Source organism: Corvus kubaryi, unplaced genomic scaffold (genome assembly GCF_017639235.1).
Source record: "Corvus kubaryi isolate FWS band 111438036 unplaced genomic scaffold, C.kubaryi_AGA036_p1.0 66, whole genome shotgun sequence".
NCBI classification, from domain to species: domain Eukaryota; kingdom Metazoa; phylum Chordata; class Aves; order Passeriformes; family Corvidae; genus Corvus; species Corvus kubaryi.
The window spans coordinates 3,750,235-3,777,884 of record NW_024582054.1 but is presented as its reverse complement, the minus strand read 5'-3'; the positions used below and the strand labels follow the sequence as shown (position 1 = coordinate 3,777,884).

At 47.0% G+C, this 27,650-nt stretch overlaps 1 protein-coding gene and 1 long non-coding RNA gene across 5 annotated transcripts in view; both read right to left on the bottom strand.

Moving 5' to 3' along the window:
* Positions 1-13,273: 13,273 nt before the first annotated feature.
* Positions 13,274-19,087, bottom strand: LOC121674099. Of its 4 annotated transcripts, XR_006019449.1 has the most exons (4): positions 18,629-19,068; positions 16,555-16,669; positions 15,791-16,044; positions 13,274-15,129 (listed from the first exon to the last, which is right to left on the bottom strand). It is a non-coding gene; the product is annotated as an uncharacterized LOC121674099 (long non-coding RNA). The 4 variants fall into 4 exon arrangements; XR_006019446.1 differs by lacking the exon at positions 13,274-15,129 and having other exon boundaries at positions 15,688-16,044; positions 18,629-19,087; XR_006019448.1 differs by lacking the exons at positions 13,274-15,129; positions 16,555-16,669 and having other exon boundaries at positions 15,688-16,044; positions 18,629-19,087.
* Positions 19,088-24,852: 5,765 nt separating this feature from the next.
* Positions 24,853-27,650, bottom strand: part of ZFP36L1 (ZFP36 ring finger protein like 1) — a 3,766-nt gene continuing 968 nt past the window's right edge. The window contains exon 2 of the mRNA XM_042047679.1: positions 24,853-27,379. Coding sequence (XP_041903613.1) covers positions 26,429-27,379 — 951 coding nt within the window. The 3' untranslated portion in view covers positions 24,853-26,428. The remainder of the gene's footprint in view (positions 27,380-27,650) is intronic.

The following is a 27,650-nucleotide window of genomic DNA, read 5'->3' as shown; positions in this document are numbered from 1 at the left end:
TCAGACCAATCCTTTCTTAATAAGACTTTGTGTATGTACAGGGCTTGTATGGATGGGAAAAGGCTGACAGCAGTCAAGCCTGATGCAGAAATACACAGATGAGAGTGAAGTCAAACCATGGCTGTCCCTGCCTCACACCCAGCTTCCTCACCCTGCTGGGACTCACGCATCAGATGTTGGTCACTCTTGAGAGGCAGATCCACGTGTGGCTGTGCGGGTGTACATGCCCCAGGCTATACCCACCCCTCAGGCACCAGCTGGTGGGCCACACTGCTGTCCACTGTGCCACACTGCTGTCCCCAAGCTCCATGGGGCTTGTGGGAGGGTGGCAGCAGCAGGCTCAAAGCTGTGACCCCCAGAAGTGTGCAAGGCATGGCTGTGGCTCAGCAAGGGAGGTCAGACAGCGCTGCAAATCTGCCACAGAGAGTGGGGCTGGACCCACCAGGGGGTTGTAAGGAAACATGAGCCATCCTCCTGTCCCCTCCAAACCTTAGCACGTTCCGGGTCTCCACCTTTACCAGCCATACCCAGGAACATCAGGCTACAGGTTCCTTTCACACCAAATCCCCGTCAGAGCCTGTCCATTTTCTGTCACCTGTAGCCTCTGCTGGTAAATCTTTTCTGAATTATGAAACACTTGTGTCTCTTTTTTTTTTTTCTTTTTTTAAACTTACTTTTTGTTGCTGCTTACTGGTATTTTGCCCTGGGCTGGGTGTGGAAGTGAAACTGCTGAAATTCCTGTGAGCAGGGCAGGGTGGCTGGTGTTCCTGACCCCAGCAGGAAGCACCAGACACGATGACGGGCAGCAACTTCTGGTAATTCTCCAGCCCATTTTGCTAATCCACAAAGGCTTAGCCAAACTGGGTAAGTTTTTAAAAATCTTTGCAGCTTGGTGGTTTATCCAAACTGAACAGGCATCTCCTCACATGCTCCAGTAGGGCGGCTGGGATGGGGCTCCATGGCCACGCCAGGCAGGCAGAAAAGGGGGGAGCCTGGCCATGGGGAATGCCTTGCTCTGCCACAGCTGCTGAGTCGGCCTCTAGCACTGCTCTGTGCCCCAGAGCTTAGCAAATCCTGTACCCTCTCCTGTAGAGAGCACCTCCCAGAAGCCAGAAAAACCTCTGCAGGTGGTGTGAATGTGAAGCCCAGGAGCTTTATTTCCTGATCTAACACAAGGAGCGCCAGTCCACCAGTCAGGATCCCTGTCCCACAGCAGTGCCTGCCAAGCCCCTGGGGCTGGAGGCACCCACATAGTTTTCCCTGGCATGCAGTGCCTGAGACAGGCGGCATGGCCATGGCAGCTGACAACCTGTGGGAGGACAGGGCAGGCATGTGGGTTCCTAGTCCCCACCACTCCCCTGGGACATGCCACATCCCGTGTAGAACACCAGGAGACACGATGCTGGGTACAGCATGTTCATGGCCTGGGGAAGGCGTAGATGACTAATTAGCTTTTTCCCACTTCTGCTTAGCAATATAAGAATCTCCCCAAATATTCAGAAAAGGGAACTTTTTTCAGTAAAAGTTCTGTACCTCATTCTGCGTGTGTTACCTTCTCTGAGAAAAGGCTGTGGAAAAATGGTACAATCTTACAAAACAGAACTGCGCCTTTGCATATTTAGCTTTGGATCTGCTGGTATTAGAAACAAAGTCGGATTTTATTACTTTTTATTTCTTCTAGCCCTGCAGCACCAACACAGACAAGCCATGTAATAAAATGTAGAATCTTTTCTTTATTGAGAACCAGAAGCGATTTTTTTTTTTTTACTGTATTCTGGTTCAACTCTAGCTTTGCTAACACACCATAAGTTATATATAGTATTTTGAAGCTTCATAAAACTAGTAATTCTTTTTTATTCAGGTGTACTGCTTTCTAGAGTTAATCTCTATGGGCTTCAATTAACTTGGCCTGGCCTGCTGTTGATTTCATCTTCTTAAATTTTGCAGGACCTTGTCATGTGTATTTGTACATAATCATTTTTCAGCTCAGACCTGTACTTGAAATCTGCTACTGCCTGCAATGTTTTGGTGCTTGAGAAGGGAGGAAGCACTCCAGAGCTGCAGGTCACCAATGGAAACACAGAAGGGTTAACTGGCTGTTGCCTGCAGAGACTATTTTCACGGGTCTCTTCAGATCTCAAATGCTGAAAAGAGACATGGAACAATAATCCCTTAGAGAACACGCTAAATAATTCAAGGCTAGTTTAAAAAACCCAAAACCCCAAAACCAACAAAATAAAAACAACACACCTTTAAAACGTTTTGTTGTAAGAGTTTGGCCTTTCTTAATAATATAGCTTGGAGAAACAGGCTGCCTGGCTGCCTTCCGAAAACCCTTGTTATGGTATTTAATAAACCCTAGGGATCATTACACTATAAGTGTGCATCGTGTTTATATAGATGCACTGGGCAACCTAGTACAATGCTAGGGGTTAAAAATCATTTCCTTGGATTCCCAACCAAGATAAACTCATCCACACCCCGAGGTGAATAGTACTTAAAGTTGTGTTTGTATAATGAAGGCAGTCAGGTTTTCCAGCACCTGGAAAATGGCAGGCTTATCTGTTAGTTATCTCTCACGTTCGGCTTTTATATGCAAATTTGTCTGCAGGAGCAGTAATCGATAGCCAGTGTTCTCTCTGTCTCGGGGCTGGGCACTGTGGGCCAGCATCTGCCCCAATTGCAGGCAGCAGGAGCCCTGCAGCTGAAGGGGCACCCAGCCCAAAGCCCCTCTCCACAGAGGGACCAGGCTGGGAGCAGCACCCTCCCATCACGTCCCTCTTGAGGGAGCTACTTAGGTTGGTTCCCCTTAGACCACCAGAGCCTGCCAGCCGGAGCTGGATGAAAGTGATCAATTCCTTCCAGACAGAATACAAAGAGATGGATTAGATACATTTTACACCGCTTAAACTGCTGCTTGGCTCAACTAGATTAATGCCAGATAATGGAATATTCTAATAGTACCTGAATTAAGCAGGATATTTTTAACACACATATGTGTGTGTATAAACACACACACACCCACTCATGGAAATATAGCCGGGGTGACTCTCTTAAGTTTTCCGAGAAAAGGACTGTGGGTTGAGACCAAATGCGGTAAACATTACTCAGAAAGTGTTGGAGAAAGAAGGAACAAAAACCCCCAATGCCTCACGTGCAGTAAAAGTGGCTGTTACGTCCATCACAGACACACAAACAGGAAACAGTTTCCCTCGTCATGCCTCGGAGAGAGCGCTGGAACAAAACATAGTGCCTTGCAAGACTGAAAAGCCTCAGTGAGACAAGAATCACCAAATCCAAACCACCTCGTATCAACCTCTTGTGATGGATGGGGGAAAAAGCCAACTGCTAGTGGGCAGCACAGCAGGGCAAGGAGCAGCCCGGGGGAAAGAAAGTTAGGGTTCAATCATTGCAGGCACTCCGGCCACCTTGTTTAAAAGCTGTAGTGTGCAGTGTAAATAGCTGCAGACTGCTTTTCCTCCCTGACAGAACAAGTTGCTTCTTGCTTCCACCTTCTCCAATTTCCACATAGCCCACAGGCAAAACAGAGTGCCTATGGTTCGGAAAAAAAAATTCCTTCCCAGCATCAAAGGGGCATGCGGAGCGTGTGGTGGCTGCTTCACACACACACACCAAGGTGCATTTCTTGCTAGCGGCTTCCAGAGCTGTCTGTGCAGTTACTTGCCTCAGCCTGCTCTGTTCATTAGCACACAGAGGTGTGTACGCTGCCGTTAAACCAACATTACATCACCTGGGATGCTGGAAGTCAGCTGCCCAGTTCCTCACATGGGGGATGTGGGGCTCTGCCAAGTTCCTTGGGCATCACTTTTCTTTCTTCCTTATTTCATGGTTTGTGTGTTGGGGGTTTTTCTCTTTCAATATTTGCTTCCAAGAAAAGATTAGGTGTGATGGGTGTGGGGTGGATTGTACCGGCACTGCTGTGTGAAGTGAAGGGATCCATCTGTAGGAAAGACATGTGTTATTTATTAGCAGCTTACATGACTCCAGAAATCCCAAAGCAATATGCTCGACACCAGCAGCACAATGACTACACAGAATTACCCTCTGTGTAATGGCAGAGTAGGCCCTGCTTGGGCATTAACATGGCTCCAAGGACAACACTTCATTTCACATCTCCAATGGAAAGCTTTTGTAAGAAGTCAAGTACCCACGTGGGATTAGAATAATAATAATCTCTTGCACTTCAGTACAAAAAATAGGGTGTGAAATCAAGCAGCTGATCAGTGGTCACAACTTTTACCACACCAAGTCCTCAGCTGCTTTATTCCATTCAACAAACTAAAAAATTTTGAGACTGTCCTTACAAGACTAGGACTATAGTTCTTCATCTTGCTTTTACCCATAGGGAATGTGGAACGTCAACAAAACTGGTGTTTTTCTGCCAAAGACTTGTGGAAACTGCTTGCCCGGATGGAGCGAGGTGCTAGAGGAAACCAGGCCTGGCCCCGGCCCCAATCCATGCGTGGAGAGGAATGTGGCTCACCCTTTAGGAGCTGGGGAGCTCTGAAGGGCTTATGGGAAGAAATAGCTGCAGAAGCTCCTTTTTATCAGTGAATTCAGCAGCTGTGTCTCCCAAGTACACAGCTCTGACCTATTTCACCAGGCACATGTGCAGGTTCTACACCAGCGTCAGCCCAGTGACATCAGTGGGATTACTCCATCCCTGCATCAGATAAAACTCGGGCATAAAGAAGATTCACTGAGGACGAAGATGCTCTTGTGACATATTTCTTAGACCACATACCCTTGCAGAAGACCAAATTCTGGGGGTTTACGTTTGTTCCTTTTATATCTCAAAGCATTTGTCTTTCAGGGGATCTCAGCACCAAGCCAGCATGTTGCCCCTCAGTGTGTGTGTTTACAGTGTCTCCTATGGAGAGATCCCAGTCAACAAGGGACTGAGCTGCAATGCCTGATGTACCTAAGTGACACGAACACCAGTGAAAATGCACTGAATTAAGGGCTGCCGGGGTGAGAAGGGGATGCCAGAAAGGCCAGGGAGCCCCACCAGGAGCAGGGACAGTGGCTTGTCTGTAGCACTATGCGGCCATCACATCTTGTCCCTTCTTGATCAGTCCCTGCAGAGCAATGCCAAGGTCCCGCAAGGGTGAGCCTCTGGGGTCCAGACATGAAGCAGGGTAGGGGAACCTCATCCACAGGCTTGCTTGTTAGTTCTGTATTCTATGGTCTTTCCTGCTTTCGCCGTCAGATTGAGCTATTTTATCTGTTTTCTCTGTTTTGTTTTCTTTCATCTGTTTTTTCTTCTTGTTTATTCTCATGCCCTGAACTTTCTTTCTGCTCTGGATGTCCTTTTTCCTTATGACCCTTTAGATTCTTTGCAGCTCCTTTCTCCCCTGCACCTCTCTTTGCGCTTCCTGACACGACCAAGGTCACACGTCTTGTTCCTTCTAAGCTCACTCTGTTCTCATCTTCCATTTTTCACTGCTTCACAATTTCCTTCCATACCCTTTCTCCATTCATTCCATTCACTCCCATTTGTCAGTGGGCACAAGGATCTTCAGCCAGCCCTTTAGCTATCAGTTATGGAGATGCTGGAAGCCAGGCCAGCAGAGCCTTGGGAACGTTAAGAGAAGTAGACAGTGAGATTGGAAACATGTCCAGAAGCAGAGTGAGCTTGTGGTGTCAGATTAGGGAGACAAAACTTTTGGTTTTAAGTGGTACTGCTGCCAATAGCAATGATAAGTGTGTCTCCATGCCACAGCCAAGGGATTTTCAAAACTCCTGCAGCAAGGATCTGGATAGGCTGTATAGTCAACATCATTGCTGTTGACTACCCACTGCATAAAGCTACACTCAGAGCTCAATAAGAATGAAAATCCAAGTTCCTCTCTTTAGAAAAAGCCAGGCTTATGATACTGGTGAAACCACAACTCAGTCCCTGCCACATGCACACTGCAGCCTTTCCTTGCCCAAGACCCTGCAGGAAGCCTGTTGCAGAGCAGTGCTCTGGGATATGGGACAATGTCATAGGGGCTGGAGAGAACCTTTCTGCCCTTACCTCCCATCCTGCGCCTCAAATGGGGCGGGCGTCTCACAGAGCAAGTAGTATGTGATCACATAATTACAGACTGCCCTGTGATACATGCTCACAATGCAAGAGCAGAATTAAGGCTGAGCAGGCAGTTACAAGCACCATTACATCATTAGATTAATCTCTCCTTGGCTGGCTATAAGGGACCTCATCCTGTTCCCACTGAAGCCAAAAGACCATACTTCTATCAACTTGAGTGAAAGCTGGCTTAGCTTGCCCCAGGGCTCATTTATTGCTGCTAGCTGCTAGTTGAGGCTGTACCCCTGAATTCATTAAACTTTTCAAGGATAACTCATATACCACACCTAACACACTGATTCAAGTAGAGACTTCTCCTGGGGTACTGTGGGTAGTGGAGTGTGAGGGGAACTTGCTCTGCCACCCTGCTCGTCCTACCTGTTCAGCCTGTTGCGTTAATTGCCCTCAGCAGTTCCTTGCAGCTGATCAGGAGGTGAAGAAGGGCTGCTCCTGCCCTGCACAGCCCACAGCCAAAGCACTCCCAACTACAGCCAGCTTATTAATGCTGTTTCTCCACCGTGATGCATGCACGAGAGCAGGGCAGGGGTGGCTGGGCAGTTGGGGTTGGGATGTGGTAGAAGGTCCCTTCCCTGTGCCCAGCAAGCCTTAGCTCCCCAGGACAGCCAGCAGCCATGGCACAGCAGAGGCAGGGGCTGGACAGGTCTGTGCTCTGTGGCAGTGCCGTGTTGCAAGGCCTGTGCTCTTTGGGGCCAAACGGCTGCTGCACTGTGGGTTCGCTCCTCAGAGCAGATCTCCTGACCTTTACTACTACCCCAACCTCTCTGGATTTCCTTGCAGGACATGTGCCTAAATATGTGGGGTTTTGGGGTTTTTTCCCACTTCCATATCCTTCATTTTAACTCCAAAGTGTAATTTTTGGAAAGGGTCTGAATGTCTCACATCTACAGAGAATCCTCCAGTGGGGGTTAACCTAAAGGCAAGCAACCTTTCACATGTGAATGCACCTTAATCTCAAGCCTCTTCATTTGTTTCTTCAAAATATTGCACACAGTCATTGGAATTTTCCTTCACAACAACCTCCCAGGTGGCCTTTTTATCACCTCAGGAAACCTCTTACCATTTCTGACATCTCTGCCCCCGTGGTTTCCCATGTTGCTGATTTCAGAGTTGCACACATCAAAGTGATGAAGACACACCTCACTCTAGGGACAGAGAAGCATTATCACTCCCCAAAAAAATCATGTGCAAACTGTCCAGTTCAGCCACTGCCCTTGAGAAACAAATTATTCCTCAATCTGACAGACTGAGGACGTTTTTCCTGTTATTTCATCTAATGTTTTCCTTTTTTTAATTTAAACTGCTCTGTTTTAACTCTCTTTTCTTGTATCATATGAAAGAACTCTTTCATCTTTTTCTATTTATCCATGAAGGAATGGACGAGGTCATTTTATATTCCTCTTCATAGAGTCGTTTTGAATGAAGAATGCAAGTGTTTGTGGCTCTGCAGTCTACGCACATAGAACAGAGGTGGAGAGGCATAAATTAAACAAAAAATCAAAACTAAACACAACAAATAAAAGAAACTGAAAGGAAAAGGAGTGGAAAGGGCAAAAGAGAAACTCAAAAATATACCTAAGCATATGTACACATGTGTGCAAGTCCATGTATACCAGCATACTGAGGCGTGCTCTCCCCATCACCGGAGAAGCCTGATGTCAGGGCAGATGTACAGCTGTTTCTAATACACAGCATAGAAAAACTCTAGCTGAAGAAGCATTTTGTTTTAACAATGACTCATCCATGAGAAAAATGTGGGTGTAGCTTTCAGGGAAGGGGCTGGGGGAGGCTTATGAAGTCAAATTTTGCAAACCCCCATATAGAAAGTTGCATGACGTTGATCAAGACACAAAATGCGTCCCTCCCTCCCTCCCAGACATGACTGAGGGTAATCAGTTCCCATTGAGAGCTTGATTGCAACACTTGCCCTGTGCTGGATGTGTCGAACCCTCGGGAGAACCCCAGGAGAGGGGCAGGATCCGCTTCACCACGGTAAGCCCAGGCACAAGACACTGCTGGTACCAGCTTTGGACAATGCCTGATGCAAGGACCAACCTGTACTGGCCTCACCTTGGACACCGCTGATCACCTGGAGTTTTTTCCAACTCTTCTCTGACCAAATTTTCATACAGCTCTGACACATCTGCACTTATGCTCATGTTCTACCTAAGCATTAGTTGGTCTTGTGGGCCAGACTTCTGCTGCTGGACAAATGTTTTTAAATCTAGAGTAGATTTCCTTTGGTGTCAATGAGATCTGGTCAATGAGACTAGGCTGCCAGGATTGAGAGTTTCCTTCCAGTCCCTTCATCAGCACAAGTACCGAACACATACCAGGAGCCATTATCCCAGCATGTCCGTAAGCAGAGGCTGGGAACTGTAAACACCTTCTCAGGTTGTGAAATGCCCATTGATTCTCCCAAAGTGTAAACACCATGGGAAGAAAGGTGGCTATTGCTTGGGAATGACAGCCTGAAGATCTGGCTTTCTGCCTTGGCTATCCTGTAGCCTTTCTATGAAAGCATAAATTCAGATGTCCCAGTTTTCTCACCAATTAACTGGAGTGACTAAAACAGACCAGATTTCCCTGGAAGGGCTAAACACTATTCATGGGTGCTGCACTGAGCACTCTGATGGTTAACATTTTTCTGATGGGGAAACCCACTGTGAGAATCAGAGTTACGTTATTGTTAATTATTCCTTGGTGTGATTCAAGAAGGCACAGCCAAGGACTGCTGTAAAGCAAGCAAGCTGCAGACCACTTACCAGGACCAAATCTAGAAGAGTGTCAAATTGCCTTCCAGAGAAAGGGTAAGGGCTTCCTTGGGCAAATTGAAAGACAACTGACTGATAGGTATACCACCACAAATAATTTGTAGGCAACAATGCTTTTTGGCTCCTTTAAGATGAACTATCTGGCTTAGTGATGGGGTGGCTGAATCTTACTCTGTTATACCCATGTGACTGTAGATATTGCTTTCTTACTCTAATTACATTTGTCCTTATAAACACCAGGATAGTGAGAGAGGATTTGTCTCTAGGTCTTTTCTGTCTGTTAAGCTCCATGGTTTGTGATTCACTTTAGAAAAACAAGGGTGGTTGAAAAAAAAAGAGTTGTTTTCAGCTGTGTGGTGATGAAATACAGTAACTGAAAATGCTGTGGGTTTTGAGGTTGGATTTTGAGATTAAAATATTGTTGGGTTCAGGATAGGATTGGCTGGCAAAATGAGTTACAGTAAGACATTGTGCTTTCACCTCTAGAAAGCTGAGTTCAAACCCTGTTTAAGATCACAAAACCAGTAAGTAGTTCAGAATGATTAACAGTCTCTGAAGGAGCATGAGGCAGGACAGGAACACACAGGGTCTGGGAAGGTTTGGTTTGATTCCCACCACCAACACCACCTCTTCGGGGTCCCAGCTGCAAGCAGAGAAGGGCACTGCAGGGAAAGGAGATCTCTCCTGGTGTGGAGACAACTGGAGCAAAGATCCACATTACAGGAGATACTGTGCATGTGGGTGAGGGCTGTGCAGCCACGTGGTCGTGGCAGGTGCCACACGCTCCACATAAGCCACCCATGCCAACAACTTCATCTTGTTTTGTGCCAGTCACTTCAGTCAGTCTATGACAGGCATGACCCTGTTACTTCTGAAAATTGTGCAACATCAGAAGCTCTTGAGCATTTCTTCCTCTCTTAGGTATCCAGTTCAATCCTTAAACCAAGGGTATTTCATTCTGCAATTTCTTTACGTTAAGCATCACAAGCTGCTGATTCAAACAGCCAAGTTGCAGAAACACTACTAGGAACCCTCCTGAGTTCATTTTCTCCACAAGCTTTCGGTTTAAGTCTCCCTTAACAAGACGTGTACTCTCATCAAAAACACAGCTTATAGGCAGCTTACACACATGCAGAGCAGACCAGAGAGCTGTAATCAGTTCCAGTGCCTTCCAAACTGCTAAATGCAAAGCAGTGCACCCAAGCAGATTTGCACCTCTGTTGTGGAGCTGCCAAGGCCAAACCCCAGTCAAGCACCACCTGCACTTGAAATAAAGTATAGATAGGGTGTAAGTGGTACCTCAGCTCTGGTCTGGGGCTCTGCAGTTACTCTAAGTGCAGTTAACGTGGTTACTATTAGCAGAAGGTTACAGATCTACCCACAAGTTACTAGCTGTGTTCAGATCTTCTTATCTAGTTATCTGAAAATAAAACTGAGCTTTTTTCACAACATATTACCAGGTATTTTCTGTTACTTCTGGGATTTTGCAAAGTAGTGTCCCAGTGGTTTCTTCTTTGTTGTTTTTTTTTCTTCCTTAATTTCAATGATTCCTAGAATGAAACAAGAATTTGATCCAATTCAAACTTGAGTACCCTTTTGTACTAACATGTTTTTACACTTGTAGATCTTCCCTCACTTTCTAGAGTTTATCTGCAAGTTTGGCTTACATGAGGAGTTACAAACCAAATCAAAACCACAACATGATTCCGAAGTGCCTTATGGAGTTGGGTATTATTTGATCCATTTTTCAGACTGGTCCCCACCGCTGTGTAGAGCAAAGCCTGACCCTAGCCCTGTCTCCCTTATGGTAACCACCAGTTCACAGCATCATTCACAGGAGCTTCTCCCAGCTCAGCTTAGGTAGTCAGTGCTGTAGAGGAACTGTATGGATTTACTTTTTTCTTGAGTAAAGAAAAACCTGTCCAAGGCTCTGGATAACCCAAAAAGCAATTAACAAATCCATTCAATTTCTGCAATAAGAAAATATCAGGTTCACCCATCAGGTGAACACCAGTCAGGTGGCACTGCCAGAAATCCTTTTCAGTGTTTCCCTCATCCTGGGGACCAGAATCGTTTCCCTCACAAAATTTCAATGTCTCCAAAATTTGGCTTTAGAAGTAGCTCTAGAAAATCAGCAAATTCAAATCAGTCCTGGCAGGGGTTTCCAGCATTCCTGTGTGTCCTGGTGCCCCTACAGAGACATTCTGTTTCCCAATAAGGGTGTTCCAGCACACTCTCCTGCTGCCAGTTGCTGTGACAGTGCAGCAGGGAGAGTCAGACGCTCATTACAGCCAATTGTGGGCCATTCAGTTTTTTTATGGGAAGCAACCAACACCCAAAACTGCACCCAGAAACCTATGAGGCATAGGACTATTTGCTGGAGGGACATGGGCATTGTGTGCCCCCAAGGAGATGACCCTGTGAACAAATGCACTGGGCTTCTGCAGTGGCTGCCACCTCTGAGAGGGTTTGTGACCTCAGGAAGGACCAGTGCAGCAGTCTAAATCTGCCAGGCTGGGAAGTAACACCCCATCAAAGGGCAGTGTTGCAAAACTGTGGCCCTTTCCACCAGAAAGTTTCCCAGTGCATCATTACTTCTGCATTGTCCTTTCTTGAACTCCTCCATGTTAAGTCACTGTTTTCCCAGCACTCTCCATGGGATAACATAGCACAGCTCCAGGGATGCTTAAGGTCTCCTTGAGAAGCACCCATCTTGGCTGATGGATGAAGATTCACAGATTAGATGGCCTGTTGGACTAATCCAGTGCATCCTTGTCTGTGTCTGGGGCAGAAGTTCCACTTTCCTCCCAAATATGATTGTTTTGGAATGGAAAAGCAAGGCAGAGCGTGCATGGCTGCTGAGGCAGACCAGACTGCTCACCCTGATGAAAGCCAGGGTGTCCCTGACTGCCATGACGCATCCCTGTCCCAGCAGCCACAGCCTCTGCAGCAGCACAGAATCACAAGTGGTGAGAGGCAGCGTGGCTACCAACACCCAGGACATCCCATTCCCGACGTCCTGGCTGGCATTGAGGGGGGGATGATGAGAGCAGCCTGTGGAAGGCGTGTGCTGCTGCCAGCAGCATCCTGCACCCTGCCACCAGGCCCCACCTGGCACTGGCACAGGGAGCAGCACTCCTGACAGACACAGCCAGCTCCTGGGCCATCCTCCCACCAGAAGACTGGGGCCTGTGAGGACGCCTCCTTGTGCCCCAGGGCATGGAGTGGCGAGGTTTCCAAAACCCCAATTCAGGAAGAAGTGGGGCAATGGCTGAGGTGTCACCAGACCCTCCCATTACAGTTGATAGGCATAAGCATGGCACCACTGTGGTGGCACTTCTCCCAGCGCTTGCAGCTAAAGCTGTCTCCAGTGCACAGGTAAGGATACATTTCCCACAAGGGAAATTTAGCAGGGGCCATGACACACCCATCCCCCCCATTTGAAAAGCAGGAGTGATGAGGTGGGGCTGTCTGCACTGAGGGCTCTATAGTAAGCTCTGTTTATGGCTTTGATGCCAGACACAAGGTACAGTTCCTATGACAGCTCTTATTTCCATGCTCCATTGTTTAATCCAAGTGTGTCAGTGCAACCTCACATCACAGGCATGTGAGCTGAAAACCTCCAGCTGGTGTTGAGTCACAGACAGCACCTCAGTGGTAACTTTGGATCCCAGCACCACTGGATCCTGACACAGCACAAAAGCCAGGACAAACTGCAGCACTGGAGGGCTTACACACAGTCGCTGCAAGCACATCCACCCATTGCACTGCAACTCTCTGAGACATGGAAATTTTGCAGGAAACATCCTGGCGAGCACCTTGGAGGGGAGGACAGGACTATTCCTGGCGTGCATGGATGGCATGGGCAGGGAAGGACAGGGAAAGAGGGGATGGCTGGAGGGAAGGAATGAAGGAGACAGGTGCTGGCCTGACCCATCTGCACAGATCCCACACAGTCACCAGCCCTGCCTCAGGACGGCTGTGCTGGGGCCATGTGTGCTGTGTGGGCAGGGTTGACAAAACCCCAAAATCTCCTTTCAAGGCAAAGTGCTTGCATTAAGGCAGGACTTGCACTTCTTTCTCACAGCATACATCTGGTGTCAAGACAAAAATTCCTTTACATTTTTTTATGGGGTTTTTTTTCACTTGAGAATACCTCGAGGGAAATTCTGAATACCTCACTCTATGGGTTCATTGGTATTTATATCTGAGCTGCAGTAGCAGAGTTGTGTGAATATTGAGTAATGTTCCAGGCAGAACTCAAATAAAAATAATTGAGTTTCCTCATCGAACAGAAGCTGCTTCCCCACCTAAATAGTAATTCTGTAATCAGGGAAGCACCCAGGGCTTAATCTGTTCATTTTCTTCTCTTTTATTGTCCTTTTTTTTTTTTTCCCCAAGAGGGTTGTTCCATTTAGAAATTATTAAAATGCAACCAAACCCTATGTCAGAAAATCATTAAAAATGAAAACCAGTATTTAAATACCACTGCACCTAAGTATGGCAATGGGTTTCAGCATCTTCTGATAAAGCTTCTAGCAAACATGATACATCTTTTCTGGCCTGAAGTAGCACAGAATCAATTTCCTACACAAAATAATGTGCCCAGCACTATTTGAGATTGTTCTCTTAGTATGAAATTGTTCAGGTAACACTCATGAAAAACGTTGCCGTGATATCGAGTCCGTGGAAGCAGAAGAGTTTTGTTTGATCGATGACTCACAGTGTCAAAAAAAACAGTGCTGACTTTCCTCTGCTGTCAATGCGGTCCCCCAGAGGGCCTGGGAGGCAGCCAGGGTGAAGGGGAATTCTGTTTCCATGACTCATCCATTCCTGGGCTGCAGCGGAGGCAGCCAGCAAGTGGTCAATCAGTGGCAATTGTCATGGGGAGTTGGTGCTGAGGATGCTCAGACCATCAGCATATTTCACAAGAGCCATTCAAAAGGGTTTCCTCTTCAGGAAAGTGAGACCAGAAGCTGCCTCTAAACCTGAAAAATGCCACCTGTACTTCTTACCAAACTCCTACCTCAAAAACCTTCCACTGTGTTGTTTATTTAAAAGTGGGTTTTTACAGTATTTTTAGCAATGATGAGAGTAAATCAAAGCACTAACTGAATAGTATAGCAGAGCCGTAAAAGCCAGGGGTGTACACATCAGGCAGAAAATAGCAAGTGTGCTTCAGAGTAGGAATATTTTAGAAAGTATTGTAGGAGAAGACATTTAAAAATTATTCCATTTTCTAATCAAGTCTTTCTGTAAGTCTTCCCCCTATGGCACATTGTGTTCTCAGTGCTCCTTAAAGTTCCTAAAGACAAAGAAATATGTTCAACAAAATAGACAATAGAAATATGCCTCAAAAACCACTGTAAGTTCCCCACACTTGTTCGGGTAGGCTTCCAGCAGTCCCACAACACAGCTGGATTTATCTAATCCTTCATCTTAGAAGGCAAGTCTTATTTCCACCAGACCTCTTTCCAGCCCGCCCCTTGAGCCAAGCCTTCACTGAGACAGTAAAATAAAAATCCTCTGTATTTTTCTTTAGCTGGGTAGTTTTCAGTCCTTTCCACGTTGCTGAAGGAGCTGACACTCATAACCTGCCTGGTTACTCATCCTGTGCCCGGCGCTGCGGGGGAGGCAGGTGCGATGGGAGGGGAAGAAAGCAGCAGTTTATGAGAGCAGCGAGTACACGGTGAGGATGCAACTACTGTCCTGGAAGACAAGGTCTCTTTTCCAAAGCAGCTCCCCAAATCCATGTGACAGACGCGGGGACATCTCAAAATCCTCCAGGGCACAGTGAGGCCCTCCCTCACCCGGGGTCACAGCGGGCAGTCAGGCCCACCATGCATGGCCGGGGGGGTGGCTGCTGGGCTCAATGGGGGCTGTAAATGGACACTTAGCAGCCGTGTGCTGGATGGCCCTACTTCTGTTGCTATGCATGCACTCATCATTTAAATCCGGCTTGATTTCCCTCTGAAAGCTTGCATTGCAACTAAAACCAAACCAACCAAAACCCAAACATTAAAAACAGGGGGTGTTTTAAGAACAATTTTGTAGTACAGCAAACTTCAAGAAGGAGTAGGCTCACTTGTGCTAGGTTCTGTACAAATACAAAGGCTGTTCTTGAATGAATATGGTCCCATATGATCTTCTTTTGTCCAAGGCATAAGGAAGCTGCTCCAGAAGACTGGTAATCTTTTTCCATGGTGCTGTCCAGGTCTGAAATAACTGGGGTGTGGTAAATCTACACTGATGTAAATGAGAGAAGGTGTTTTGAAGAACCCAGGAAAGGGAGAACAAATAAAAACCAGAGATGTTTGCTGAATGTTACACAAGAAAAACCTACTCTATTTTCTGTTTCTTATTTTTGTGACGGTAGAAATTCTCCTCACTTTAAATTATAGAAAGGAGGCCAGAGCCAGTATGATTTGCCTCAGTGAACCAGCAGCAACCAAACAAGAACACTGGCAATGAACCAGCCATGATGACGTTTAGAGTCTGAAGATTCAGAGCTCCAGCTGGATCAAAAGCTGGCCCCTGCTTGTGGTACGGGATGAACCCAAACCTCACAGCCACATGCAACTGAATTCGGGTCAGCTGGGAGTGGGACTCCATACTGAATCACCAGTAGCACTGTCCTCAAGGCAGTGACAATGTCTTGGTTTGGCCTTTTTTCCCCCCTCTCTCAAAGCTACAGAAAGCTGGGGAGCAGACTTGTGGTACTTGCTGAGGACAAAAACCTCCTTTGCTTGCTGCATTCATTTGCTAAACAGCATGACAGCCTGTCAGGAACATTCTGAAACATTGTTTGGGCTTGATTTTTATATTCCTTTTCCTCTAGCAAAGTACCTGCAAGTTTAGTACAAACAAATCAACACAGTCAAGCACAGCTTGCAGCCGAGCTACATACTTCAGTCTTGAACTACTGAGGTTTTGGATGATGTCAGTCTGGTCTCCTGAGGGCTGCTGTTGTCATCAGATAGTGGGGCTGATAAGGCACATGTTATGATGAGGCGTGCTGTTGGGTTTAATCACAGTATCGTGCATGAAGAAGGAAAGAAAGCGGTGTATTTCCTGGTACAGTACCTTGATAAGGCTCTCGCTGCTTCATAGGTATTTCCACCACAGTCCTCTCCACTCAGCATGCTACAGATTGCTGACAATCTGAAAGTACAAACAGTGCTAGGGTGCAAAAACCCAGTTCCTCCATCAAAAACATGTTTGTTTTGGACTTTTTTTTCTTTTCTCAATCTCAATTTCACTCGCTCTCTTCTTTTTTTTTTTTTTTTCCTTTTTTTCCTTTTCTTTTTTTTTTTTTTTTTTTATTTTATTTAATCTTTTACAAAGCAAGACCCAAAACAGCTGTTGAGAGCTGGACAAAGAAGTACAGTCAGTTTCTGCAGCAGGTTTTTTCCCTGTCTCTCATTCCCCACTGCATTTGGGAATCACCTGAAATCTAGCACAGCCTGAGGATTTGAAGGCTCCAGCCCCCACCAGCACTGGTTTCCACACTGCTCAGATGCTCACTCCTGAATTGCAGTTTCTTCCTCTCTTCCTGGTTTACTTCATATTGAACATTATTATTTGTTTTACTAGCAGACCAAATTACAGCATTTCAAGGACCAATTCTGTGTGTCAGAGAGCACTGAAAAGGAGCTAGTACATTGCCTTTACCTGGAGCTGGACTGGATTTAACTTTTTCAGCATTCATGTTTCCTGTCCACTTTTTGTGTTTTACTCAGATGAATCAGAGGAAGAGGCTGGATCCCTGATCATCTTTCATTGCCACCTGTGGGAAAGAGTCATGGCAGCCCTACTCCTACCAGTAGGAGCTCAAAGAAAGATGTGCAAAAATTGAAGTAATCTACATTTCTGCCAGCTTTGGCCTTTTCACAGTTAACCTCCATGCACCAGAAAAAGGTGCATAATATATTCTTTTGAAATTCTAATTATATAAATCGTCATCTTGGACCTCTCTATCTACCACTTTTTAATGAAGAAAGAGACACACCACTACCTAAACTCACCAACAGAAATAAAGTGCAGATACCATTGCTGGAACAATGTCTGTCTGATATTGCTGGTTGTCCAGCTCATCCACTCCTTATGGGTACTTAGATTCATTGTTTCTCTTTCAGCAACTAAAATAAGATTTTATTGGTTTGGGTTTTTTATTTGGACACACTAGGCATCTACTGTATCCTCTTTCCGTACCATACCACAATTGGAAACCAGATTCTTGTTGCTGAAATCCTAACACTGGTCAAGAGTGATTCCTAAAACCAGCCAGCCTGCTATTCCGTTTCCAGATGAGGGAGATGTTAAGAGACAATATTGTACTTGCAGTACACCCTGAGGTGCTCCAACATCCATCAGTGAGGATCATCACTGCTTTGTCAAGGAGCCTCCTTTCTAGGGCAGAACTTGATTCTAAAATGTTGGTGATGTGGTGGCCACTGGTGAGGAATGGTGGATGATGTGGTTGATTTAAATAACTTGGCAGAGTTATTCAGAAGGGTGAAGCAGTGCATGGTGAAAGGCTTGCTGTACTTTTCTATACTGACCAACACTAGGCAGGACATTGCTGATACAATGGGGAGATGACCACTTGTGATGAACAAGGAGAGACTGTTTCTTTTTCCAGTGCATGTTTGCCCCTTGGAAATGAGCTGATCAGGGAGGCCACAGGGCCAAACTCTACAGCTGATTTTTTTTAAAGCCAGACAATTTTATGACCGCTGTTAAGCGCTGTAATTTATGTAAACCAAGATAATGGTAAATGGAAACAAATCAACTCGTGTTTCAAAGCTGATGTTCCCTGGGGATAGGGAATAATGTCTCTCCTTCAGGGAGAAAAACCAAAGGGCAGGACCATGGCTTCCTTTGAGTGCAGTGGCGGGGCCCCTGGGCTGCTCCAGCCTGACGGTGGGGTGATAGCCTAGGGGTCCTGGGTGCCATGAAGCACAGTGCTAATATCAGAGCTAGTTACTAGGTATTATATATGCACACATGTTCATACACGCAACCAGAGGGGATAAATTCTGCATAATCAAGCACCCACCACTGCCAGACTGTTTGAGGGGAGCCAGGACACCCCACAGTAATGGGGAAGGGCCCTGGCTGGCAGCACAATGCTGTGACAAGAGGTCAAACTCTGATTCCCATTGTATTCCTTGTAGAACCAATACAATTTGGCATAGTGCTTTTCTCCTGACCTCATCCCACATTAGGCTGGGAAGATTAAATTTACCACCTCAAGAACCAAAGGCAGGACAGCACCACCAAGTGCAGAACCAGGATGAAAATGGAAGTCCAGGGTGGGTCTAGGGCAGCCTATATTTTTTGCAGGCATGGGAAGAGAAGCATGAAAAGGTTTTGAGAATCATATTCCCTGGGAACAGGCTAGAGAAGAGAACAGCTGGCAGGAAAGCTGAAAGGTAAAACCACACGTGCTATTTTGTGGGACTTTGTCTGGAAGTTGGGCTCCAGTCTTGTTAATCAAAGGCAATGGGACAAAAAGTTAGTGGCCACAAACCTCTACAGGAGACATTCAGGTCCAGTAATAGGTTACATATAGAGAGGTTAGAATTCCCTGAGCGTTGAAACTCCCTGACAAGGGAATGCTGTGCGCACCTCAGTGCTAGAGACATTCAAGGCTATCAATAGTCAACTCCCTCTGCCTTAGAGATGGTTTAAGAATAATGAGTTCAGTTGGTCACAATTAAAAGAGAAGGTCTGGATGACTCACCAGAAGTCCCTGCCAATCTGGATGACACAATGATAACCCCACAGGCCGTTCTGCCCTCAATTTCTTACCAACTGCTCGCTTTTGAAACAAACTTTTACATGTTTTCAAAACTTCTCCAGTTCCGTTTTCATCCACACTGGAAGTGTTTTTCTGGTCAGAGAAATTGCTGGAAGAAAGAAAATATCTTGGTTAGCAGATTCAGTCAATGAATCCAAAGCCCACATTACCTAAACCTAAGAGGAAAATCATCTTCTGCAGCTCTTCTAGCTCTTTTGGCTGGGCACCCCAAAGAGGGGGTGAATTAGGTTTGTTCTCAGTTTTTCAATCATATTAAGTTTGTAAGTATAATAATGGGGGGGAAATTGGGTTATTTGTAAACACAGCACAGCTCTGAGTCTCAGAGAAAATAAACAGGGAGCCTCTTTGCACATTTTCACTGATACCCTTTTTCCAAGCAAAAGTGCACCTTTTACACTCTGCTGTGGGCCTTTAAGAAAAGCTTTTGTCATATCTTGTGACGATAACTTCTTAGTAAACCAGGACTTTGCTAGTACTCAAAAGCCCTAGCAGCATCTCTCAAGCTGTGAAACACAGTATATTCTCTCTCCATGTAGCTGTAATCAAGGTAAATCACAAAGGTTCCTACCTAAGACTACTCAAGAAATCTCTTTATAGCAAACACAGCAAGAGCTTTAAGAGCTTCATTGGCATTTGTTCCATATTGCTTAACGTCTCCTTAGGGGCCGTGGCTACCATCCCAAACAACATTTCTATGGCTTGCGTGGCTACATCCTTTTCCTGTGAATCAACGTTGGCATCTGCTCATCCAGAGTATTCAGGAGAAATATTTGCTGTTGCCTGGAGACTGTGACAGGAGAAAAAGTATCAGGAGTCCTGAATTATTTTTGCAGCTCTTTCTGTGATACTGTGCCACTGCCAGACAATCCCCTTTACCTGGCAGTTGTATCTCTAACAGGGTTTTAAAACCTGTGGAATAGGTACAGTTATATTTGCCAAGTGCCCCAAATACCTGTAAAGTCCTCCCAGGCCTGTGTGTGAAAGGCATCATGTAGAAACTACAAAATGCATCAACACAGGCCAAGCAGACTCCATCCTCTTTGTCAACACCGTCATTGCTTGCACTTTCTGTCCTCCCGGGGAGGGAGATAAAAAGCCCTGCAGGGAGAGCAGGACTCCGTGGAGCACCCCCCGACCGGCTCATTTGCTGAGCAGTGGTCTGGTAGCACGGGAGGCACTGCAAACACCCCCTGCCTACGGCTGTGCCTCCACCCGGCTGCTGTGCTGGGACCTTAAATACACACAGAAATGCTGAACCCTGAAATGTTTCCACCAACTCCAGTTGTTAAAACCTTTCACATCCCACCGACAACCGCTCACATATGTGGGGGATGAGAAAACTTCCTTCCCCCCAGAGGTGCAAGAAAACTCTGGAGCTGGCAGTCACGTGCTCCACAACAGCCTTACAACCCGCAGGATCCTGGATGGAAAAATTTCACTTCCATGTGTTGACTAAGTTAATGTGGTGGGGATAGTGGGCGGACATAAAACAAAACTATGAAAAGAGATTAATTTGCAGCTGGAGCCCAGGCAGGGAGAACTCCAGTCCTCTGTTTGCTCAGAAAACGGCAGCTATTACCAAAACCCAGTCAAAAAGAAGAGGTTAAAGCGGCGGTAATAAAAAAAAAAAAAAAGAAATCAAAACCGGGGGGGGAAAAGCAGCAAAAGTGAAACAAAGCCTCTCTGGAAATTAACATGTGGAATTCAAAACATTTGCAGTATAATAAACCCAGGCGAGCCCATAAAGCTGCACCAGCCAAAAGGCGCTCTGTTCTGCCTACGAGGAAACCCGAACCGGCGTCACGCCTGGCAGCAGCCGCCCCGCAGCCCCGTTTCCTCCCGCCCCATTGCAGAGCTGTCTTGCTCGCTGCCCTCGGCTATGTTTAACGCTGCCGCGTCTGTTTCCACTCTAACCCCTTCAGTTTGGAGGAGGAGGAGGATATAAATCAGCTGCGGAGCTGCCCACAGGGCTTAGTCACAGCAGGTATTGGTTTAGGGTGTCTTAGAGGAACTTTTTTTTTTTTTTTTTCTGGGAGTATTCTAGGGAATAAGCACCGGCTTTGTGAGGAAAAGGCGTTGCTGAATGGGCCAGAGTCTCCAAACAAAGGACATTTTACATCACCAGGCAGAATCATCTTCCAACATTTTGGACTGAACTCAGCCTCGAGGGCAAGAGCTGTACTTGCGACTTCCCAGTAGACGCTTGAAGCGCCCCCACCGAGCCAGTCTCACCATCTGTCCTAGTGTTCCCAGTCCTAGAGACCCTCTACAACTCCTTCACCCCTTGCTCCCAGCTAACTCCTTCCTAACCCTGGTTTTGCTGCTTTCCTCCTGCTTATGGCTGGTTCATACACCTCAAACTGCTACTGCTATGAGCTCCCCCTGTCCCCTCTTCTGTGGGGCCCAGGTAAGAAAGACACCATTCTTCACTCTTAAATGTTTTGCCTGTTTTCACTTCACTCACCACACTTTTGCTTGTTGCCAGAGCATCTGGTCACTCAGCACACCACCCCTCTGCAGCAGAACTGCCTCATCAGCCCCACTGCAAGGTACCAGACCTCACATCTTCGTGTTTGCCTGTTGTAATGTAGGATGCTGGATACTATCCATGAGGATAATAGGCATGAGGAGCCTCCCTGAAGCACAAGCCTTTCTCTCCCTTCCAGGCAGTGTTTTTGTGTCAGTGCTGCCCCTGGACATGTCTTCAGCCTCCAGCCCCCACAATACCCCCAGCACTGAGGTCAGGAGCCTCTTTGTTCACACACTGACCACAGCACCTTCTCCCAAAGCCTCTTTCTCCAGACTCAAGCACATGCTAGCTTTCCCCAACACAGACCACACAAATTGCAGCAATTAGCAAGTGTAAAGGGCATGCTGTGGTTTTTGCCTGTATTACTGCATCTTAATAGTCATTCATATCCTTGGGCATGGTCATCAGATAGTATCCAGCAGGCTACATTACCCAGACCTTCCCCTCAATTTGATGCTCTTGAGCCCCACTGGAGAGGCCCAGTTTATTAGCCTTTATGCACTTGAACACCATTACTATTCAGACTCTAGACAGCATGGCTTCTTTCTCACCCATGCTATCCCCATGCTCTGTGGACTCAGTCTCTAGCTCTCGATTCTAATGGTGACCCCATCCTTTCCTACCCCACTTCCATCTCCTCTCTGCTGTGCAAAGGCCTGGCAGAGCCCGTTCTTCCCTAGGTGATTTGCAGCTGCAGCCTGAAGTCCCATCCACAGACCGTTGCACTTAACTGCATAGGAACCATATGGACTGAAAATCTGAGCCAGCTTGTAAGTCCTCCACGCATATTTCTTCTCCAAATTCTTTCCCTCTCAGCCTCCCAACTTCATGACTACACTGATGAGACAAACTCTGTTAGGACCAGGAACCTGGAGTATTTCAGGGTTCCTTTTAAATGGTATTTTTTGTCACTTGCAATCTAGCATACCACATCTATGTACAAGTGATACTAAATGAAGGTTGGCCAAGTTAAGTTCCCAAATGCCTTTAAAAACAAAACCAGCAGCAACAACAAAAAAACCCTATTTGACTTTTCATCCCTCTCCTATGATGTTCAGGAAATGAGATGGTCCCTGCTTCTACAGGTCCTATTTGAAGAACTGAAGGTGTTTTGGCACAAAAGCCACAGCTAGCCCATAGCAAGGAAGTGAGTAGTCAATAGTGTTTCTGGGACACATACAGCTGTTGCAGCAGTCAGGAAGGAGGGAGGCAGGTACCAGGGTGGGATCTGAGACACCTGGAGCTCTGTAGATCAAAGTCATCACATTATTCCATACCAAGAGGCAACTGGCACAGCCAGCCATACACAATGGCTCTAATTTCCAAGATATATTGAGGGTGGATAGCACTAGACTCACCTGACTTCAAAGCCAAAACCAGCAAATAACCTGTATCCCAGAAGCATGGACCTAATCCCTTCTTAGAAGGAGCTCACAGGAAGCATCCATGACTACAACAAAATGTATGCAAAGAGAAGCAAGAGCCACCATGTGTCCCTCTGCCCCACAGTAAGAACTTCAAGTGCAACCTGTAAAGTGTACTGAGGCACACTTTGCCATGGCACCTTACAGGCACCTTGCTCTTGTGGGAGCTTCTCTCTGCCCTGCCATGCCAGACACGCCAGGAGAAACTGCGCCAATGCACAGGCCAGCCCTATTTTATGGCCACCCTGAAAGTCCCATGCACTAAATCAGTTAGCCAAAGTGAAGGAGTCTGTGAGTCAGAGTAATGTGTGTCTCAAAACTATCATGTCAGCACAGCCTATTTATACTTTTCTGAGCCTTGGCTAGGCTATTACCAGCCATGGTAGGTTCACCTAAACAACCACCAGGTGAACTTGCTAACCCTGTGAGAAAGAGCATGCACAACTCAGCCATGGGAAACACAACAAAGGAGAAGTCTCTCAAGAGTATCTGCTGCCACACACCAAAGCTGCAACGAATCCTAATGGTATCAGATCAGGTAAATCCTTTCATTGCTGAAGGCTCTTGCATCCTGTTCTGCTCTTCTCTATCCCCTGTGTGAACCAGCTCAAGGTTGGTTTCAAAAAGCAAAACACAGAGTGACAGAGCATATATCATTAATAAACTCACAGGAGAAGAACTGTGCTGGCTTCCCAGAACCAGTGCACTCAAAGGACAAGGGAAGTACCCAAGTACCATGAGCAAAGACCTACTTTTAGCACAGCTTCCTGGTTGCTTGTCATACCAACAGCATTGTGCAACTGATACAGCTATTTTCTTCATAAATTATTAACTGGTGTAACAGTATAAACTGACTATTTGTTTGAAGAGCTGCACAGAAAGTCCAGAAAGGAAGCAAGCAGTTTCAAGCTCCATGTGTGTGCCCTGCAATAGACTTGAGATCCTCACCAGATCAGATACGTCTCATTCTTCAGGGGCCGACAGCTTGGATCCCAGCAGCAGATGAGGCACACCTGGGCACTTGCTGCAACTGGGCACAAATCTCCCAGGCAGAACCCATCCCTCACATGGGGCTCATTGCCTTTATGCTCAGGAGCAAGGCTGCAGTCAACAGTACTTCTAAAGGCCAGCAGTGCTGAAGTTGTGCCTGAGGCTCTTCCCTCAGGGATCAGCACCCAGACCACACCATGTCCTAGTTTACATCAGTATCTGCCAAGCAAACTCCCCACACAGCTTTTGCAGTGTTCAAGGGAAGCAGCTTCCGTCAGCAACACTCTTCTTCCTCCAACTTTCCTCCACCCAGCTCACCTTTAGTGCCAGACCACACAAGTGCATAAAGCCAACAGCAGAGAAGGTTCACCAGTGTTAAGCGTTGAGGTACCCTGCAGCTTTTGTTTGGCAGGAACTTTTCCAAAGTGAATTAGGAAATCTGAACATTGAGGCATGTTAAGACAGCTAAAGGATTGGTGGTTCAGCAGCAACATTTCAGCCTCAATTTGGAAGCGAAAGCTTGCTCCATAGGAGACCTCAAAGGCGAAAACACACACCACCACGAGCAGTGCAGGCAAGGATGCGTTCCTAGATAAAACCAATGGCCTAAGAAGTTTCTGGGATTGCTGATACTCCCAACATGTACAAGGGCTTAAATGGAACAGCAGGGTATGTGCATACACTTGAGACTTTGCTGGGGGTTCATGTTCCTCTTCCCCACAAAGCAGCAAGCAGCCCCTCTGTGCAAGCAGACCAGTACCACTAACAAGCCAGGACTGAAATTTGGAATACCTGTAACACTTCAACATCCCACTTCAGCCTCACTCAAAACACACACAAGCCCTCCTTGAAGGGGAAGAAGCTATGCAGGAACACACAAGGCACACAAGCAACAAAAGCCAATCCCAGCTTTAAGCTATGCTGACCAGAAAGAAGTTGTCAGAAACAGACTGAGTGACTCAAGCACTTCTTAGAGACAGAGAAGGTTAAGAGGCCACGAGGGTAGGTCACATCAAGTATTTGCTGCCACTGATCTGCTCCCAAGCACTTGCAGGGCTGGCCCACTGAATGACTGAGGAACGATGGAGGCATGCCTGAGCACACTGTGGGTAGTTCAAGGCTCAAGAGAAAGGAAGCATGTACAGTTGTGGGGTTGTCTAAAACCAGCCCCTCAACTTTTGCAAGTAAAACCAGCTCCACTGTTAGTTTCTTGAAAAAACTTGGGGTTTATTGATTTAAACTGCAAACAGTCATTACAAAAGAGATTCTCTTTTAAATAAACTCACACAAAGAGGAAGAAAAAGCAGTGTAGCGAACAGTAACAGGGGGAAAAAAATTACATTCATTATTCTCTTTGTGCCAGTCCCATTCACCTTGGCAAGGAAAACTCCAAACTTGGAATACACAAATGCAAAGACAAACTGTATTTGGAATGTCTTCAGATAGGCACTTGGAGCCCAAGGCTCTTCTCCTTGAATAATCTATACAATTAAGAGGAAGAAAAAGGTCTTCCTTCCACGTTGTCTCGCAACAGAGCTCAGGTATGTACATTCTAAAGCCCAGGTAGGTAAGACCCGGGAGAGGGGAAGAGAAGGAGAAGAGAAAAGGCAAAGATGCACAACAACTCCATTTGCAGTCCAACACAAAAAAAGGGGAAGGGAATTCTAAAATAAATAATCCAAACACAGTTTTTGCATTTTTTTAAATTAATTTTTCATTTTTTAAAATAAAATAACCAAAAAAAGTGTAAAGTTACAAAAAATGTCATTGTAGTATAATATATTAAACTGTGGGGAAAAAAGGAAAAAAGACACTTCACAATCTTAAGATTAATATGGAAGATCATAATTTAAACATAAAAGAATATATTCTATGGATTCATCATCCCGATAAATATGAACAAAATTAAAAAGCAAAGGTTTCGGCAATAAATACGTTTTGATAAGTTAAATAAGCTTTTTATATTGTTGTGCAGTGACAAGCAAAATTTGCTCTCCAATTTCTGAAAAGTTATACAAAATTAAAAACCCAGAAAAAAAATAATAAAAAGCTTGGCGTGAGTGCTCTAAGATAGGTCTAAAGTACTCTAGAGCAAAACCATTAAAGCTATGTCTACTGGAACTTTGTTTACACGAACTTGTGTGTGTGGAATGACTTCTGTTGGCCCCACCCCTCTATTTCTTTATTTGTTTTAAGATGTCACATGTATGCATGGGGAACTTTTTAGCACCAAAATCAAGTCTCTCATAGTCCATCTGTTTTTTGCTTTTTTTTGTTTTCTTCCTCCCAGTCGAAGTCCCACTCATGTTACAATCTTTGTCCGTTCTCAGCTTTTCTTCCCGCAGACCTGAGCGGATCCAGGCAAGTCTTTAAGGGGAGGGGAGAAAGAGGACTGGACGTTAACATCTGCCCACATGCCTGCAGCCTAGCAGAAACTGGCCAGTTGGGAAGGGACTGGGAAAGGGCGATGCAGTACATGGCCAGTGGAGGGAGCCGGATTCGGACATTTCCTGCACATCTGGAAGTGCACAGAGCTGCTGGTGCCCTCTGCAGCTGGAGAGGTAATACAGTCACAGTGAAAGTGTTAAAAGGCACTAATTTTGTAAACGTTATTGCTTCTCATCGGAATTTTGGCACTTAAGGTTTAAGCCAGTGGGTATTAGGCAGGCAGGTGGACATGTTAACATCCAGCTTGGACTACTGGGGATAAGAGGAGGGGGGGGGGAGTTCAGCTTAACATTGTAATAGAGGTGGGGAGGGGCAAGAGGAAACCCCAGATTAGTCGTCGGAGATGGAGAGTCTGCTGAAGATGGGAAGACGTCTTGAGGTGTCCAGGATAGGGGAATCTGAGCCGCTGTGGCTGCTGCTGGAGCTGCTCAGATAGCCCTCCTGGTCAGAGAGGGAGTCCTGAGGACTGGGTGGCGAGTCAAACAGGTTGGGGGACTCGGACATGGGCCTGAACAAGAAGGTGGTGGGGGAGCTCCCACTGGGCACCTGCACCCCCATGCTGGGGGCAAAGAGACTGACCAGCTCCTGGCTGGAGAAGGTGAAAGGGTTGCTGGCGCAGTCAGGCAAGGTGGGGGAGCCCAGCAGGTCGTCAGCGCTCAGCATGGGCGGCGGTGTGATGGAAGTGGGGCTGTCCAGCAGCCCGCTGGCAGCAGTGCTGGGGAAGCCGGCAAAGCTGAAGCTGTGCTGCAGGCGGGGTCTGTCGGTGACGGCGGGCTCCCGGCTCCCCGCCACGGCGCGGCGCTCCTCAGCGTTGTGGATGAAGTGGCAGCGCGGCCCATAGGGGCAGAAGCCGATGGTGTGGAAAGTGCGGCACAGCTCGGTCTTGTACTTGGGGTGACGGGTGAGGCTCCGCAGCTCGTGGATGCCGTGGGCGAACTGGCACTTGTCACCATACTTGCAGGCACCGTTCTCCTCGAAGGGCCGGCACAGCTCTGTCTTATAGCGGCTGGAGTTCACCTGTCCCCCAGGCTGCTTTTGCTGCAGCAGGCGCTCACCACCCTCGGAGAAGGAGCGGTCCCGAAAGCGGCTTTCCCGGGGGCCCAGCATAGGAGCCGGCTCCCCTTTCAGGCTGCTGAGGAGCTGGTTCTGGTGAAACTTGGAGTTGGGCAGAGTGACAGAGTGCCTCCTAGGGAAACCCCCGCCCGCCGGGGTGCCCACCGCCTTCCTGTCCAGCAGGCACCCGCTGACACCCGAGGGGCTATAATTCAACATCTTGTTGCTCTGCGGAGACAAAGCAAGGGCCGGTCACGTCACTGCTACTGCCACCACCTCCTTCGACGTCCCCACGCAGCCCCGAGAGCGCGGCGCGGCACCCCACTGCCGCGGCCCGGGGAGCGGCGGCCGCCCGGCCCCCCCGCTCCCTCCCTCTCTCCGCAGCCACATCTGCTGCAGCCCCCTCCGCCGCCCCACCCGAGGGCCCCCTGCTGCGCCCCTCCCCGTCCTTGGCGTAGAGCGGTCACGGAACGAGCCGAGCGCCCGGCACGGGGGGGGG